Source organism: Heterobasidion irregulare (assembly GCF_000320585.1).
Source record: "Heterobasidion irregulare TC 32-1 unplaced genomic scaffold scaffold_09, whole genome shotgun sequence".
NCBI classification, from domain to species: Eukaryota; Fungi; Basidiomycota; class Agaricomycetes; order Russulales; family Bondarzewiaceae; genus Heterobasidion; species Heterobasidion irregulare.
Window position 1 is genome coordinate 909838 of NW_009258205.1, and position 15388 is coordinate 925225.

A 15388-nucleotide genomic window follows, 5' to 3' on the forward strand; every position below is an offset into this window, starting at 1 on the left:
GTTGTGAGCGCTGTCGTTCTCTGTCGCACTTGTATGCAACAAAGTGAAGAAACGTTCTTGGTGATATTTCAGTGCATGCACTCGTGACGTAATTCATCTTATCTTGCCGTGGCATATTGTCGGTCCATTTGCAAGAGGGTCGAGATACTTCAAACCAAGGAAATATGACTGAAAACATCAACCGGGATTGCATTTACCATGCAGAACGCGGGGGACGGCAATGCTAACAGCTACAACGTGCTCGTAAGACCGACGAGCAAACAACGCTACCCTCACCACTACCACCATCCGCCAACCGCCAACCACCAACCACCAACCACCAACCGCCAACCGCCAACCACCCACCAACCGCCAACCGCTACCAAGACCCCATTCCGCTCATCACCACCATGAGCACTACATACCATCACAACGAACGAAGAGCACGAACAAAGGTAAGGTGTCGATCAACCGATAAGACAAAAACCGATCACGCTAAGGGGACAAAGGGCGACGTGACTGAGCAGGATTGGAGAGGAGGATGAGGCAGACGAGGCAGATAAAACGGATCGTGATGTCGCCAGAGCAACCAGAGAAGAGAGAAGGAACGGCGAAGAATATGCGCGAGTAGAAAGTATCGAGGAGGGAGCAAGATCAGCTCTCTCTCTCGTGAATGTAGAAAGGTGCAGAATAAGGGAGAGGGCCGAGGAATGCGCGTGGGTGGAAAGGAGGAATATATATATAACACAAAAGTACCCCTTGTTCGCAGTGACGGTATCGAGTGGCCAGATGGCGATAGGCGGGGTGAAGCTTGCGTTCGCCCCTGCGCCCAACCCCTGCTTCATATTGCCCCTCATCTCTGGGCAACGGGAACTTGCCCACGATATGCTCCAGCGGGAGCGCCAGTCGGATACGGCCTCGCACCTCCCGCCGGCTGTGCGGTTCCATTCGTCCTCCCCTGTTGCTGCTGCTGCAATGCCGCTGCATGGCGTGCCTGTGCCTGCACTGAGGTGGACGCCTGCGACCTTGGGGGCTGTAATTGCGACTGTGGTTGCTGTAATTGCGACTGCGACTGCTGCTCCGACTGGGTCGACCTCGATGGCTTTTGCCCAGTAGGCTCCTCAACTGCGCTGGGTGCGACATAGAGTCCCTTGTCGATCTGGTGCGGGATGGGCTGGATCTCTGTACCGAGCTCCTGCTCGATCTTGTACAAGTTGAATCGATCTTCGTACGTGACGAGGTTGATGGCCAGACCTAAGTGGCCGAACCGCCCGGACCGACCAATACGGTGGAGGTATGTCTCAGAGTTCTTGGGGAAATCAAAGTTTATGACGACGTTCACAGCTTGGATATCGATACCACGCGTGAGCAAGTCTGAGCAGACGAGGTTGCGGCATACGCCATTGCGGAAATCGTGGAAGACGCGGTTACGGTGGGATTGAAGCATCTTCGCATGCGAATAGAAACATGAGTAGCCGAGCTCTGTCACCTTTTTGGCGAGGAGCTCGACGCGGTTTGTAGAGTTGCAGAAAATTATGGACTGGTTAATTTGCAGCTATAATGGTTGTTGGTTTCATGGGCGATTACATGGTAGACATAGAAGAGACAAACCTTAGAGAAAAGGGTGTTGAGACAGTGCACTTTTTGTCGCTCTTCGACAAAAGCGTAATATTGAGTGACACCACGTAGTGTCAGTTCGTCCATGAGGTTGATCTCGTGCGGAGAGTTCATATGTTTGTCCTAAACAACAAATGAGCGTGGCCGCCCAGAGGGTGGATTTACCGAAAGTAGACAAACCTTGAAGTCTTTGACGATCAGGGGGAATGTTGCGGAGAAGAGCATGACCTGGCGGTCTTTGGGGAGGTAAGCGAGTAGCTGCTCCATCACAGGGGAGAACTCGGGGGACAACAGCTTGTCCGCTTCGTCCATGACGAACACCGGACATTCACTCAAGTCCGCGACGTTCTTCCCAGTTAAATCGAGGATACGGCCAGGTGTGCCAACTAGAACATGCACCGTCTCCGACAACCGCAAGATATCGTCTTTCAATGTTGTTCCACCGGTGGTTACCATGACCTGGATGCCCATATGCTTTCCAAGGATCTTGCATACCTGACTGGTTTGGAGCGCGAGCTCCCGAGTAGGGACTAGGAGAAGGGCTTGGATCTTATTCTTGTTGATGTCGATCTGTTGGAGGGAAGGGATGACGAACGCGGCGGTCTTGCCAGTCCCGTTCTTCGCACGCGCAAGGATATCGCGTTTGGTGAGTGCCATGGGTATCGCTTCTTCTTGGATGGGTGAGGGCTTTTCGAATCCGGCTTCGAAGATGCCCATCAGGAGTTCGCGTCGGAGGAACATGTCCTCAAATTCGAGGCCCTTCGTCGCCATGACATCTTCAGTCTGTGGGCGATCGTCGCGTGGTGGTGGGCGCAGGCCAGCACGCCAGTTGTCATTGGGACTAAGGATGAGAGAAGGGGTTCAGTGGTGCACAGCGACGCGCATTACGACACTAAGAAAAATGCGGCCGAGATCATAGCCCCCGGCGCAGAAGTGGGTGCCAGGTGGGTGCCCAATAATAGTACGTTATCGACACGGCCCAAACGGCATCAACAACAACTAAAATAAGTCCCTTGCTAGGGCGACTCTCCACAAGTTTTTTGAATCTTAGCATCATATGAACATCCATTGCACGCTCCCAAACAGCATGCACGGCGGTCAATGCGAGAATGATTTATGTGATGGCAGTGGTAGATTTGCCTGAAAAATAGCCAAAGGAAGTCGGGCTTACGATGAAGATGAGGAGGGGCGTGCTTGTTGAGACATTTGCTAGAATATATGAATGCTTTGGGAGGCAATATTCGATGCGAGAGTTATGTCGATGAGTGGGATGGGGGCGAGAGGATAAGCGCGATGTGGGAGGGGATATGCGTGTGGTTTGCGTGACGCAGACACGAGGATGTCAGAAGCGATCACGGATAGACGAAGCGGTTGTCAAAGCGGCTTGCAGGCGAAGAGTGTCGAGCTGGCGATAGCTATGGGTTTGGCAGCGTGCAAAGGAGGTGTTTGTGGTGTTGGGCAAGAGGGGGGACGATGTGGACGAGTGGGATGCGAAGTGCAGACGACAACGACGACAGTCGCTAAATTCAAAGTTCGGGGGCCACCGCCCTCACGCTCCGCTTCAATCCCGGCCCACCCCTTCCAGACCTCTCCCCTTTGGCCTCGTTGGAAAAGTTGGGTGGTTCGTGGAGATTGCATCATAACATTGCTTGCGTTTGCGTTGGCACAGCGGGACCCAGCAGAGGTGAGGATCGTGTTATTGTCTGAGTCTTCATCACACATCACATCGTCAACTTCCAATTGCTGCCTCAAGTTGCCCACACATTATCGCAGGCTCGTTCATGATCCATTGCAAAGACCGCACATCTTCCTTTTACCCATCACATGCGTGATCATTGAGAGCGTGTGTACGGATGACAGTATGTATCAGTTTCATCGAACGAAAGCTATCTTATGTTCTCACCGTCTTCAAGTCATCGAACATATGCTCTAATCAAATCCTATCGAACCTGGGCCTGAGCGCCCCTCTTCACAGGCGACCCGTATCACCAATTTACTCTAGAAGGACCCACCGTGACCTGCGAGTGAAACCCTTTCCGACCATGATCGACGTATTTCGCGATCCCATGATCTACTTATATCCCCAAAACAGCCATTTTACCCTCAACAGCCATTTCTTTGGACAAACATTCATAGACCGAAGCCAGGAGTTTTCGTCGATGTAAGTCGCTCGACATCTTACTGGATGCGAGACGAACAGCACTAACAAGCACCCATGTTATTTTTCCACTGGTAATTTGGACTGGTCAGGATTCCCGGCTACGCCCTTCCATTTTTAATACGACGGTTGACTAGTCAAACGAGGCAGCTGACACTGGTTCTGGCGCTTGTCATAGGATCCCTACCTGACAAAATACCGCTTCTTGGCACGGACCATGCGATCGAGCTTGTCGCATAAAAGGATAGTATTAAATGCTCCTTGCGCGACATCTCCTTCCCCCAATTCCGCCATGATCACTCTACCTGAAGGATTGACACTGCCCACGCTCGACAGACTGAAGGCAACAGTTCCTGACGAGCTCGATTCACTCAAGGTCGCACGAGACTGGTTTTCAGCATTCGCGACTTATGTCGTAGAGGCAGACGTTCAAGGAATCGTTGGGTTGCTCGTCGAGGACGCCTTCTGGCGCGACATGCTCTCTATGACTTGGGAATTCCGCACATTTCAAGGATCAAAGAAGATCCAAATCTTCTTGGGCGACCGGCTCGGCGAGCTGAAGTTCTCGAATCTTGTGTTAGATGACCGTTGGGTAGAGTTGCAGCGCCCGTACCCTGACATCGCGTGGATTCAGGGTCTGTTCAAGTTCGACACGTCTGTGGGGACGTGCTCTGGCGTCTTCCGCCTCGTTCCCACGTCGTCTGGAGATTGGAAGGCACACACCATCTTCACGAACCTCGAGGGTCTGCGGAACTTCCCAGAGAAATCAGGCCATCTGCGAAACCCCCTTCCTAACCACGGATTGTGGCCCGAGCAGCGACGTAGAGAAATAGAGTGCGAGGACGAAGATCCCAAGGTCATCGTCATCGGTGCAGGCCAAAGTGGCTTAGAAGTCGGTGCTCGGCTGAAATATCTTGGCGTCAAGTCGCTCTTGATAGAGAGGCAGAAGAGAGTAGGAGATCAGTGGAGACTTCGGTATGAGGCACTATGCCTTCACGATCCGGTTTGTGCGTTTACACACTACGACCTCGAATGGGCTACGAAGGCTGATCTGTGATTTTTTTTCCTCTTTGCTTTAGGGTATGATCATATGCCGTATATTCCGTCAGTATTCGCAGTCTGCAGGAGACATAGTTCTATGCTAAAACCGTGGACGGATAGGTTCCCATCGACATGGCCTACCTTCACTCCTGCACCAAAGGTATGACAAGACGTGGTTCGAAGCTTCGATATCACTAAAACAGAGGATCAGCTCGCGGACTGGCTCGAGAATTATGCGCATGCTCTGGAGTTAAACGTTTGGACCTCTTCAACCGTCACGCGCGTCGAACAGGACCCGCAGACTCACATATGGACCGTGAACATACGTCGAGAAACCGGGACCATCAGAACATTCCGCGTAAAACATGTCATTTTCGCTGTAGGATGGAGCGGTGGGGCGCCGCACATGCCAATCTATCCGGGAATGGTCAGCCCATGAAATGAATTCATGCACAAAGCGAACTGATGCCGAACTTACTCATAGGACGATTTCAAGGGTCAGATTTTGCATTCATCTCAGCACAAGAGCGCAAGAGACCATATCGGAAAGAAAGTCGTCGTAGTTGGGGCTTGCACATCTGGTAAGCGATATAGTACCACTCTCTTCTGTGGACAATCACCAAGCCCTCCGTCAATCAGGACACGATCTCAGCGCAGACTATTATAATCACGGTGTTGGTGAGTATACATCTTCATCACGTCCTGTTGTAGATTACAAATTCGCGTTCAGATATCACTCTGTACCAGAGAAGTGAGACCTATATTATGTCTACGAAGAATGGCTTGCCACTCTTACTTGGAGGTAACATTCTACTTTGATGATGTTGCACATCTTGCACGCTTATCAGTAATCCGGGCAAGACCACTACTCCGAAAGTGCGCCGCCCACCGATATCGCAGACCTTTTCAATGCGTCATACCCGAACCATCTCATGTACCTCATACATCAACGCAAGACCAAGGAAATCGCCGAGGCAGACAAGTATGTTTTTTCTGTTGAACCGAGAAATGCTTTTGACACAGCTGCTACTTACGATCAAGGGAAATCCTTGACGGGCTCAAGAAGCGCGGATTCCGGCTCGGATGGGGCCACGGTGGCTCGGGATTCCTCACGCTTGCGTTGACTCGCAGTGGCGGGTACTATCTAGGTGAAGCTCTCGCGTTAAGCGAGTCGCGCTGATCCTGATCATTACTCTGACTGAAACGCTAGACGTTGGCACGAGCAAGCTCATCGCGGATGGCAATATCAAGTTGAAGAATGACAGCCCGATCGAGGGCTTCAGCGAGAGCGGGCTGAAATTCAAAGATGGATCGATGCTCCCTGCGGACGTGGTCGTTTTCGCGACGGGGTGAGTGTCCCCATTTGAATTTCCAAGAGATCACAGGACCCATGTGTGTCATGTCCCTGCGCGCAGATTTTCTAATGTCCGCGAGCCCATCTACAATCTGTGCGGAGAGGATGTTGTGAATCGCCTTAGGCAAGTCTGGGGACTAAACGACGAGGGTGAGATAAACAGTGCGTGGCGGGACACCGGCATTCCCGGTCTCTACGTGATGATGGGTGAGTGATTGCAATACTACCACCTCATGGTACGTGATATTTATGGCTTCCTCGCAGGGAACCTGGCAATGTGCCGGTTCCATTCGAAACATTTGGCACTTCGTGAGTGGAATACTTCATGATCGAAAGTCAACAGTTGACATAGCACTCCGTACCGACCAGAGATCAAAGCGATGGAGGAAGGCATATTCGGAGAGCGATATGTATTGAGAGATGATGCATGATGTTGCCTGGGCTAGGAGTATGCGCATGGGTTGCTATTTTATATAGCTCCTGATACGTCTTGAGGCTTGAAGATTTCGTCGAGGATCATCATAGGAAAGAAGGATGGACTCTGTATTGATAGACAAGCAAACATCGAGTACGGGTCCAAGTTGTCCTGAATACGACAGACAGGTTATGATAGCATGCTGATACAGTACAGACTATAGTACACAAGGAACAAAATGAGACTCAACTTCGCCACTGAACCCTAAAAAAACATTCTGAAACTACTCAAACTTCTTGACTCGCCCCTTCCTTCTTGCCCGTCCTGAAGGAGAAGTCAGTAGTGGTCATTGATTGGATAGAGGGAAACGCACTTCGAGCGTGTGGGAAGGAGTTCAGGGTTGATGAAGGGCACAACACCGCCCTGGCTGATGACAACATCACCAAGTAGTTTGTTCAACCTAGGAGGATGAGACGCATGAGTCGATGCCACACATGTCATGTAAGCTCAACTTACTCTTCATCATTACGAATAGCAAGTTGCAAATGCCTGGGGACAATACGCTGTTTCTTGTTATCACGAGCGGCATTTCCAGCCAACTCCAAGATCTCGGCGGCCAAGTATTCAAGGACAGCAGCCAAATACACTGAACCCTCGATAAGTCTCATGTATCTGACGCTAATAAACTTCAACGCACCCGGAGCGCCAGCACCCACACGTTGTGCGTAGTTGCCCTTCTTCAGAAGGCGGTGCACACGACCGACAGGGAACTGGAGGCCAGCTTTTGCAGATCGCGACTGTGACTTGCCCTCGCCACCAGTCTTGCCACCAGATGAGGATTTTCCAGCTTTTCCTGCACGACCCAAGCATCATCAATGAGAGGCTCCCTGTGGCACAGCAAAAATACACTGACCTTTTCCGCTCTGAGGTAGATAGACATTGGAGAGATGAGTGCCGCCACTGTATTTCGATTGCAAATAAAGCATACCATTTTGTTTCTACGTTTGATAGACTAGTCGAAGGTATACAGGTGGACGAGTGGTGATGGAGGTTTGAGAACAAGAGAGGTAGATCAACGAACGAGCGAGCGAAGCGCGACTATATAAGTGGATGTCACGTGATGTGTGCTTTGGACGTCGCGTCGTTTGGGTTTATTTGGCAGGCGATACGGCCAAATGCTTGCTAGTACTCTCCGACGTACGCAGCATACGCCCACTCGCGCGTTCATTCGACATGCTGCCAACAATGCTGGTCATAAAACCTCAAAGAAACCTCCAGCAAAACCTCCAGCAAAACCCCTGGCAGATGATTCGTCCACAAAGCCCTTTCAGGCTCCTTCAAGCCCACCAATGTTTCACCTAATCCCGCCTCTGCAGAGGCCCCTGGGCGTCCCAGATGTCCCTACCACAGCCGTCAAGACCTGGTCGGAGATGAGTGCTGATATGCTTAACCAAGAGAAGCAACTGGCGAAGAGACGGCATCTGTGAGTCCCGTCGTGAGTCTCGTGAGTCTCTTCTCTGAAATGCCACCTCGAAGAGTCAAGCAGGCATCCACCGGATATTTCTATGACCTTCATATGACAAGGGTGCATGGAGGGAAGACATGGATGGCACCGGGTGTGTTGATCAGACAGGATGTGCGTGCTCTTATGGCATCACTTATACATTCCTCTCGTCCTGAGATGGCCTCAGAAAGCTTTGTACTTCCCAGACATTGTAGGGACGAAGTTGGATGATGGCGTCCAGACACACACTACTAACATTTGCTCTGGTCGTATATCTGTGATCGCGATGCTCTCAACAAAAATCTCTGAGGTCGGAGACCCTGTTTCTCTTCTTCTTCGAAGCCTGAACGCCCTTCTGCCTCCACAGCAACACGCCGCTTCGTACACAACTCGCGTCAATGAGATGTATCGCAATCATCCATCTTACCAGTACATCCAAATTAATCTTCAAGAAAACTTTCTGAAGTCATTGCTGGTCAACATGTTCCTCTCGTCACTGCGTGGCCAGGTCCCGCCTCACCTCCAAACAACATACCTCATCTCGCGACAAAACATGGTAATTTTTACAGTCTCATGGCACCTGTTTTTTTATCTCGACTCATTTTCTGTTTACCTTTTATTTAGGAATACGTACGCGAACAGCTAGGAATGGTAAACTCACGCATTGGATACGTGTACCTGGTGGACGAGCAGTTGAAGGTGCGGTGGGCTGCCTCCGCAGATGCGAAGACGGAAGAGGAGGAAGCTTTGATTCGGGGCGTCGGCGTGCTGCTTAACAGAAGAAAGCACCCCAAGAAGGCCCCGGTCGATGATCACTGATATTGTCTTGTATCTCAGTGAGTTCTGCCTTCATGTGGTGTGCGTGTACTCACGTGTGCACAGCTTAGACTGCTTTTCTATTTTAGATGCTTTACTTCATGCTTTGTTTCGACATTTTGAGCTGCTACGACAATCTTTCTCGAGCTCACTACCTCCAGTGTTTTAAGTTAAATAATGGGAGTAAGTGCTAAGGTCCATTTTCTTTTACAGATCACGTCAATCAGAATGTCGAAACATGAGTTATCTTGGCTCATCTGACACAGATATTCCATCGGCTAGGGTTTGTTCCTACCACCCTTCAAATTCAGGTGAGGCAGATATATGCGCTCTAGATACGTGTCGGAATTTCATTCTTCCCTTGCAACCTCTGCGACCCACTGCCCAATTGCCTGCCATACATCCTCTCGAACCCGTTCGTCCCAACTCTTTAGCATTAAGATATCATGCACGCCATCTGGCGCCCAAACCATCTGCACACGGACCCCGTCGTGCTCCATACCCTTCGCTAGTGCTACGACTTCGCGCTCGAGCCGCTCCGCATCGCCGGCGACCACGAGGGCGCGGGGGAAGGATGTAAAGAGTCCTTGCCCATTCGGCGCGTAAATGTACGGATTTGCGTAGTCTGCAGGCATGCCAGATTCCGCATCCGTGCCAGTGTTCTCACGATAGTCACGAGTGCCGTCTTCTCCGTGCTGTGCGCGCGCAGGTTCGAGCTCTTCCATGCCTACGCGCCCATGGAACGCGGCCAAGACGCACTCGGATGCAGGCGAGACGTATGGGGAGTAGACCATTGCGACAGGGTGGTGCCCTAGGAATGCGCGCTGAAGCACCGCGCGGGGCTCAGGCGTATCGAGAAGATAGTCTGTAGATGCATGTGGACGTGGGCGCCGGGAGGCAGGCACTTGAGGAAGTGTATGAGCTGCGAGCCGATGTGCATTTCAGCGTACGAGTATAGAGAGGGTCAAGTGGCGCGCACATGGGTCACAGGAAGGCTGGGAGATGGTGCAATCGGCACGCAGTCTAGCTTCATCAAAGTGTTGGGCGAGACTTACGGATAGTAGAAGCATCCCATCCGGCGAGGGAAGCACACCTTCGTCGCGAATCCAACGTGCGAGGGCGAGCACCAGATTCCCACCCGCGCTGTCGCCTATCAGGACCACCTTGGGCCGGCGGATCGCAAGGTGCATCATGCCCGCTTCATCGTGTGTGAGTCTCGATGAGTCACTGCCTTTAGGTGGCGAAGGCATGGGCACTGCGTCATCGCGAACGAGCCGAACCTTGTTTGAACGGTGTGTCGTGTCACCATTGCAGTTTCCAATCTTCTCCTCTGAACTGATCATTCCAGAGCACGAGGCAGACAGGGAAGGCTGGGATAGGCCCCCCTGGATGCCGATCGAATCAATGCCATCGAGTGTTGGAGATGAAGCCGTGCGGGTATGGTAAGGCACGGCGGTGTTAGGGTAGCGGTACACGCCATCCACGCCACGCTGAGCGCCCAAGTGGTGTGTGACAAGATATGCGTAGACGGCAGCTGCATCCTGGATAGCGCCTGGAATGGGAGCGTGCTGAAGAAGGCGGTATTCAACGGCTGAATGAAGGTGTGATTAGCAGGAGACGGGAAGAACCAGACGCGACTGACCGTGAATTTCTTCGAAGAGTTTGTCCTGGGCATGGGGGTGGTGAGCAGTTCCGCAGCTGCATTATTCACGAGCTTACCTTCATCAAGCGTCGCGGTATCCTCGACGTCCCAGATTTTTCGTGAGCGGACATGTGGCAGTACCCTCCACCGTGCAGGAAGACGCCGATGACCCGTGAATTTGAACTCTCGGCCTCGACTTCCGTACCACTTGGATGCGAGAGTTTCGCATGCTTGACATTTTGCAGAGATGGTGCTGTATCTATGAATTTTCCTCGCTCGGCGCACCGCATATACATTCTGGGTGGGATTTCCTTTGGCCAGATATACGTCCCGACCTGTTGGCAACTGACTTCCTCGTCATCGACAATTCCAGTACGCAGTTGTTCAGGCAACGGGGGCACCCAGGCGAACCGCGTTTCTCTCAAGGTCGAGCCGTTGGGTTCTGCCTTCGGATCGCGTGTGTTCCAAGTGACACCGGCGACTTCCGTGACGCGGTAGATGCGCTTCATAAATTTGACGAGGACGATCTGGGTGAGTGACCAGGAAGGTCGGGGACGGTACGAGCGGGGTAGGGAAGTATAGTAGACAATCCAACATGGGACGAGGATGAGAGTCGAGAGAATCCGTTGGAGGACGTAGAGGGTTTTCCAGGGCTCATGAGCCCATGGGAGATGCTGTTGGTGAGGGTAGACTGGGTGTCGATCATACATCATGGTGGAACGGTGAGTGGACGCGCTCGATATAAACAGAGTAGGAACAGTGGTGTGAGGTGACGTCGGCATGGTCCGTTTCCCGACTTGGGCGGCCCTAACCTCACCACAGGGTTCCTCTATTGTGACCCCAGCCCCGCCCATCCGTCACCGACGTCATCCGTGGCCATCACGGCTCCTCGTCATTTCCAGCGGTCTCATATATAGATGTTAGAAATGCCGCGTCAGTTCCCATTATCCCATGTCTCTCCACTCCAAAATATCATCCAAGTTTCATCGTGCTAAAGACGCTCTCGCTCAGCCGCTCGCAGGACAGCCAGACACGAAGTCTGCCAGTAACACGAATTCAGACGACAGCGTCTCAAAATCCGTTGCTCCGGATGAAGTGGCGAGTCCGCCAGAGCCAACACAGCAGGCTTCGCGAACAAACAGCGCTCCCAGAGGATCCATGAACCCTGATGAAGTTCCATCGCTTTCGCACATGGATCACGAACCGGATTTCGTTGCACCTTCGCCTATGACCTCTGCGATTCAAGAGAACGAGACTGACCCCTCTGCTGACAAGGCAGATATTGCCGCGCTCCTTCCCGCTTACGGCTCCTCCTCTGCAACGGCATGGCTTGAACGTGATCGTTACCGCGTCTGGCGGCCGCCTGTGTCGGCCCCCGTGCGCGAATCTACCTTCACACCCGCTCAGGGCTATTTTCGAGCAGATCCGTATATCTTCGCATGGGGCAACCCGTTGGTGTCTTCCCCCGCCGCGCTGGTACCCACCGTGGCAGCGTTTTGGACGTGGTGCAAGCAGCGAAATCTTCGTCTCGTATGGTGCTGCGTTGACGGCCACATAGAGCGTGTTCTTGGTGCGTCCGGGAGCGAGTTTGGGTGGAGCACTGTCAGCTGCATCTCAGAAGACATCGTCGACCCGAAGGAGGTCGTCCACATTGTCGATGATCCTGGAGGCGGTTCGACGGTGAAAGATTTGAAGAAGAATCTTAGAAGGTCAGAGAGGGAGAACGTCGTCGTGCGTGAGGTCAAGCATGAAGAGTGGACCGAAGAACAGAAGCGAACCGTAGAAGAAGGGATACAGGCTTGGAAAAAGTCACGTACGGGGATACAAATCGCCGCTGTGAATATTATCCATCACTCTCACAACTCTGTTTTCTGCTTGACAGAAATGCTCTTGTAGACGTCATTTCAACCGTGGATCGACTTTGAACACCGCCGCTTCTGGGTCGCCGAGAAAGATTCCGTGGTAGGACGAATCCTGACACATCTTCCTTTCGCTCACGTTCTCGTGGCCTCTTTCTTCAGATCGTCGGCATTCTCATCCTCTCTCCCGTTCGCCCCGCCTCATATCAGATCAAGAACGCGGCTGGCTTCCCCAACGCGCCGCGCGGCACTGCAGAGCGGCTCATTTACAGTGCCATGCGCGACCTCCAAGATGCGACGCACCTTGACCCTCGCGCACCTGAAATCCAGGACCAGCAATCGCCGGTAGATAAAGACGCCGAGTCTTCAACACCGCTCTTCTTTGAGAAATATGAGCGCCTGCCCCCCGAATCGTTGGCAACTCCAACATCCGACTCGCACGTATCAATCGCGTCCGCTTCAGAATCTGCATCGTCCGTCGGGGCAACGATTGGGCGATCGTCTCGTACGTCCAGTACAGCGTCCACACCAGACCGGCATTCGCGCTCGGTTTCGCCGTCACCTGAGAGCGAAGACGATCGCGCACGTATAACGGTTACGTTTGGTATCTCCGCCGCGGACAAATTGACGCCTGTGGGCAATCTCTCCGGGTGGAAGGTCTCGTGGCTCGGCAAGGCCTATGGCAAGGTCGTCGGCGCGACCGGGCTCGTGCGCCGAGGGAATTTTAGAGTCAGACTTCCTGCCTTGTCGATATAGCGTCGCCGTTGATCATGTTTGCTTTTTGTGGACAGGATAAATTTCACGCGGAACATATGCCGATGTATGTGTGTTATCCGACAGAGGACGGCTTCGGCCTTGACGGTATCAACGCGCTCATCAAGTGCCTGCGGCAGTAGGATATCTACGGTGTTCTATATTTCCTTCTATGTTATTCGTGTCTTATCAATGATCTGCATACGCTGTGGAGAACTGGCTGTATAAATGTAATTGGGTCCCTTACGGATAAAGTTTCAGGTAGGATACTGCACGCATGACATAGAAAATTCTTCAGCAAGAAATAGATATGACAGACAGCACCACGCAGAGAACAAACAGCTATTTATGCTGTACATGCTTCAAGAAATCGATCGTATATCAATCACTTCGCTCCGGCACTAGGAGGAGCCCTCCTCAAGCTCTATCGTCACGCACCAAAACACTTTGCCCCACGGGTCACCCTCGCCCTCAATAGGATCCCCGTTTTGCGTCTTTGCACGCTCACAGCACACAAAGCGCACGGGCTGGCCATCCCAATAGTGCATCAGATCGAATGAAACACCGCCTGGGAGACGTAGGGCGAGTGAAGGCGAGAACTCGAGGAAACCGTAGCAGAAGTCGGTTGTGAGAAGGTCCTAGGGGTGCGCAAGCCGTAACGATAAGCTGTAGACGAAAGAAGGGGTGGGGGTGGCACTTACATGAGGCCCGAAGACGATGGCTTGTCGATGGGCGGAGGACGCGAAGTGCTTGCGACGTTTGTCGGCAGTCGAGAGCGCGCTTAATATGCGTTCGAGGCTCTTACTCTGCTTTCCGCGTTTCTTTCTGTGCTCTTCCGTGTTCTTGTTCTTATCGCTCTGCATGTGCGCGTGCGAGGAGAGAGGAGATGACTTTCCCGCCTCGAGCTGCACAAAGTTAGGCGATGAAGACGTGGATGAGGGAGACAAGGAGCTCGAAGACGTGAGCAAAGAGGAGGAAGACGAGGACGACGAAGATGACGATGAAGTAGTCAAGGCTGGACGGCTGTTCACGGCGAGATAGAGCTGAGATATGTCGTCCACGAGCGAGCTCGCAGAAGCGAGATCAGGCCACTCGCTGTCGCCTTTTAGGCGCGCGTGTGCAAAGTGCGGCATCGTCGCAATGAGCGGGGAGAGCGCCCAGGGCTTCGTAGGAGACGCGAGGTCGTGCTCCAACGTCGGATCCACAATACTATGTGCACCAATAAGTTGAAAAGATTCATATATCAAAGTCAGGCACACACCTCATGAACTTCAGCGCGACGGAAGACCCCCAGGGCAGCTTGAGCGGGCGGTCGAACGTGTTCCCGAAGAGCACATCATCCGCAGACCGCGGCTGCAGGAATCGACCTGCATTGGTATGTACCCGCCGGGCATACCAGAGATCATGTCAGCCACCAAATGATATTAATAGCACGGGAGGCTCGCGCGATCACTACGCAAATGGGACCATCGTTCAATCCTGTTCGAGTCATTAACGCACCCTGCACCTGAATGCTCCACGTAATGCCTTTGCGGTCGTCCCTGCTGAAGTACTCGTTCTCTGGCACGGTGCTATTGGAATCGTTGAGACCTTTTATATACACGAGCACGCGTCCCTCAAAGTCAGGAGTCGAGATGATGTGCGGCGTGGAGCAGTTGGCTGAGATCGGTGTGAGCGTGGTCGGCGTCGGACCTGCGAGCACACGTAGACGGGGCATGGAACTGGGAGGCAAGCCACTCTCCAATCGTTATATGGTGGCCGTGTAAGGTCTGTGAGTATATGTCTCTGACCAAGAGTGGAAACGGTCGTGTCCTCGTCAGATGGCCGTCGCAAAGTGGGCCGTTCGCTTAGACTGAGATGCACAAAGCCGGTGTCGCAGAACTGTCCACTGTCCAAGCAATATGTTTGAGGACGATAAAGTGTCTACGGACACGCGAGAGAGAAAAAGTAGACCAGCTACTGGTGAGAGAGGATAACCTTTATATCGACACTGCCATGCAGCCAGGCGGCTTGATGTAGCGGTACGAATTAAACAGTAACCGTGGGAGTCTCGCGCACCCGTTCTTTTCTCAGCCGTCCGTCAGGTCGAACAATGCAAATTCAACGACTACACTAGTAGCCAGAATGGGCATCAAGAACAAGAACAGCACAACAAGCTATTCGCACACAACTGGGGAGAATATAGTAGATGTAATATTTGAAGCGTTGGCAAGTGAGTGACATGTCGAATGGGGAGATACGTTATCTCGC

General features: G+C 52.5%; 9 protein-coding genes across 9 annotated transcripts; 4 read left to right on the top strand and 5 right to left on the bottom strand.

The window, feature by feature from the left end:
* Positions 1-164: 164 nt before the first annotated feature.
* Positions 165-953, top strand: HETIRDRAFT_411230 (uncharacterized protein). The gene has a single exon (XM_009551739.1). It carries the CDS (start codon positions 199-201, stop codon positions 391-393), a length of 195 nt encoding a protein of 64 aa, XP_009550034.1. The 5' UTR covers positions 165-198; the 3' UTR covers positions 394-953.
* Positions 165-3095, bottom strand: HETIRDRAFT_67389 (uncharacterized protein). The gene is made up of 5 exons (XM_009551387.1): positions 2768-3095; positions 1777-2437; positions 1591-1719; positions 996-1534; positions 165-932 (listed from the first exon to the last, which is right to left on the bottom strand). The coding sequence occupies exons 1-5, from the start codon at positions 2800-2802 to the stop codon at positions 833-835; spliced, it is 1464 nt and encodes a 487-aa protein (XP_009549682.1). The 5' UTR covers positions 2803-3095; the 3' UTR covers positions 165-832.
* HETIRDRAFT_420834 (uncharacterized protein) lies at positions 2971-3318 on the bottom strand (the record flags this gene model as incomplete). Its single annotated transcript, XM_009551740.1, has 1 exon — positions 2971-3318. One exon carries the CDS (start codon positions 3316-3318, stop codon positions 2971-2973), a length of 348 nt encoding a protein of 115 aa, XP_009550035.1.
* Positions 3319-4034: 716 nt separating this feature from the next.
* On the top strand, positions 4035-7114 carry HETIRDRAFT_388116 (uncharacterized protein). Its single transcript, XM_009551741.1, has 15 exons — positions 4035-4761; positions 4834-4858; positions 4916-4955; positions 5007-5222; positions 5280-5376; positions 5435-5473; positions 5526-5597; positions 5657-5777; positions 5837-5943; positions 6006-6144; positions 6211-6356; positions 6414-6458; positions 6519-6888; positions 6938-7024; positions 7081-7114. The coding sequence occupies exons 1-13, from the start codon at positions 4047-4049 to the stop codon at positions 6578-6580; spliced, it is 1824 nt and encodes a 607-aa protein (XP_009550036.1). The 5' UTR covers positions 4035-4046; the 3' UTR covers positions 6581-6888; positions 6938-7024; positions 7081-7114.
* Positions 6675-7504, bottom strand: HETIRDRAFT_446079 (uncharacterized protein; the record flags this gene model as incomplete). Its single annotated transcript, XM_009551742.1, has 5 exons — positions 6675-6888; positions 6938-7024; positions 7081-7210; positions 7262-7417; positions 7474-7504. 5 exons carry the CDS (start codon positions 7502-7504, stop codon positions 6852-6854), a joined length of 441 nt encoding a protein of 146 aa, XP_009550037.1. The 3' UTR covers positions 6675-6851.
* Positions 7505-7739: 235 nt separating this feature from the next.
* Positions 7740-8887, top strand: HETIRDRAFT_326185 (uncharacterized protein; the record flags this gene model as incomplete). Its single annotated transcript, XM_009551743.1, has 5 exons — positions 7740-8047; positions 8074-8200; positions 8256-8378; positions 8436-8624; positions 8693-8887. The coding sequence occupies 5 exons, from the start codon at positions 7740-7742 to the stop codon at positions 8885-8887; spliced, it is 942 nt and encodes a 313-aa protein (XP_009550038.1).
* Positions 8888-9234: 347 nt separating this feature from the next.
* On the bottom strand, positions 9235-11236 carry HETIRDRAFT_325893 (uncharacterized protein; the record flags this gene model as incomplete). Its single annotated transcript, XM_009551744.1, has 6 exons — positions 9235-9806; positions 9864-9879; positions 9940-10047; positions 10360-10475; positions 10527-10551; positions 10604-11236. 6 exons carry the CDS (start codon positions 11234-11236, stop codon positions 9235-9237), a joined length of 1470 nt encoding a protein of 489 aa, XP_009550039.1.
* Positions 11237-11753: 517 nt separating this feature from the next.
* Positions 11754-13281, top strand: HETIRDRAFT_325691 (uncharacterized protein; the record flags this gene model as incomplete). The annotated part of the gene is made up of 5 exons (XM_009551745.1): positions 11754-12362; positions 12423-12488; positions 12548-12730; positions 12953-13114; positions 13177-13281. 5 exons carry the CDS (start codon positions 11754-11756, stop codon positions 13279-13281), a joined length of 1125 nt encoding a protein of 374 aa, XP_009550040.1.
* A 142-nt stretch (positions 13282-13423) lies between these two features.
* HETIRDRAFT_411233 (uncharacterized protein) lies at positions 13424-15125 on the bottom strand. Its single transcript, XM_009551746.1, has 4 exons — positions 14639-15125; positions 14400-14505; positions 13840-14347; positions 13424-13776 (listed from the first exon to the last, which is right to left on the bottom strand). Exons 1-4 carry the CDS (start codon positions 14853-14855, stop codon positions 13540-13542), a joined length of 1068 nt encoding a protein of 355 aa, XP_009550041.1. The 5' UTR covers positions 14856-15125; the 3' UTR covers positions 13424-13539.
* Positions 15126-15388: the final 263 nt, after the last annotated feature.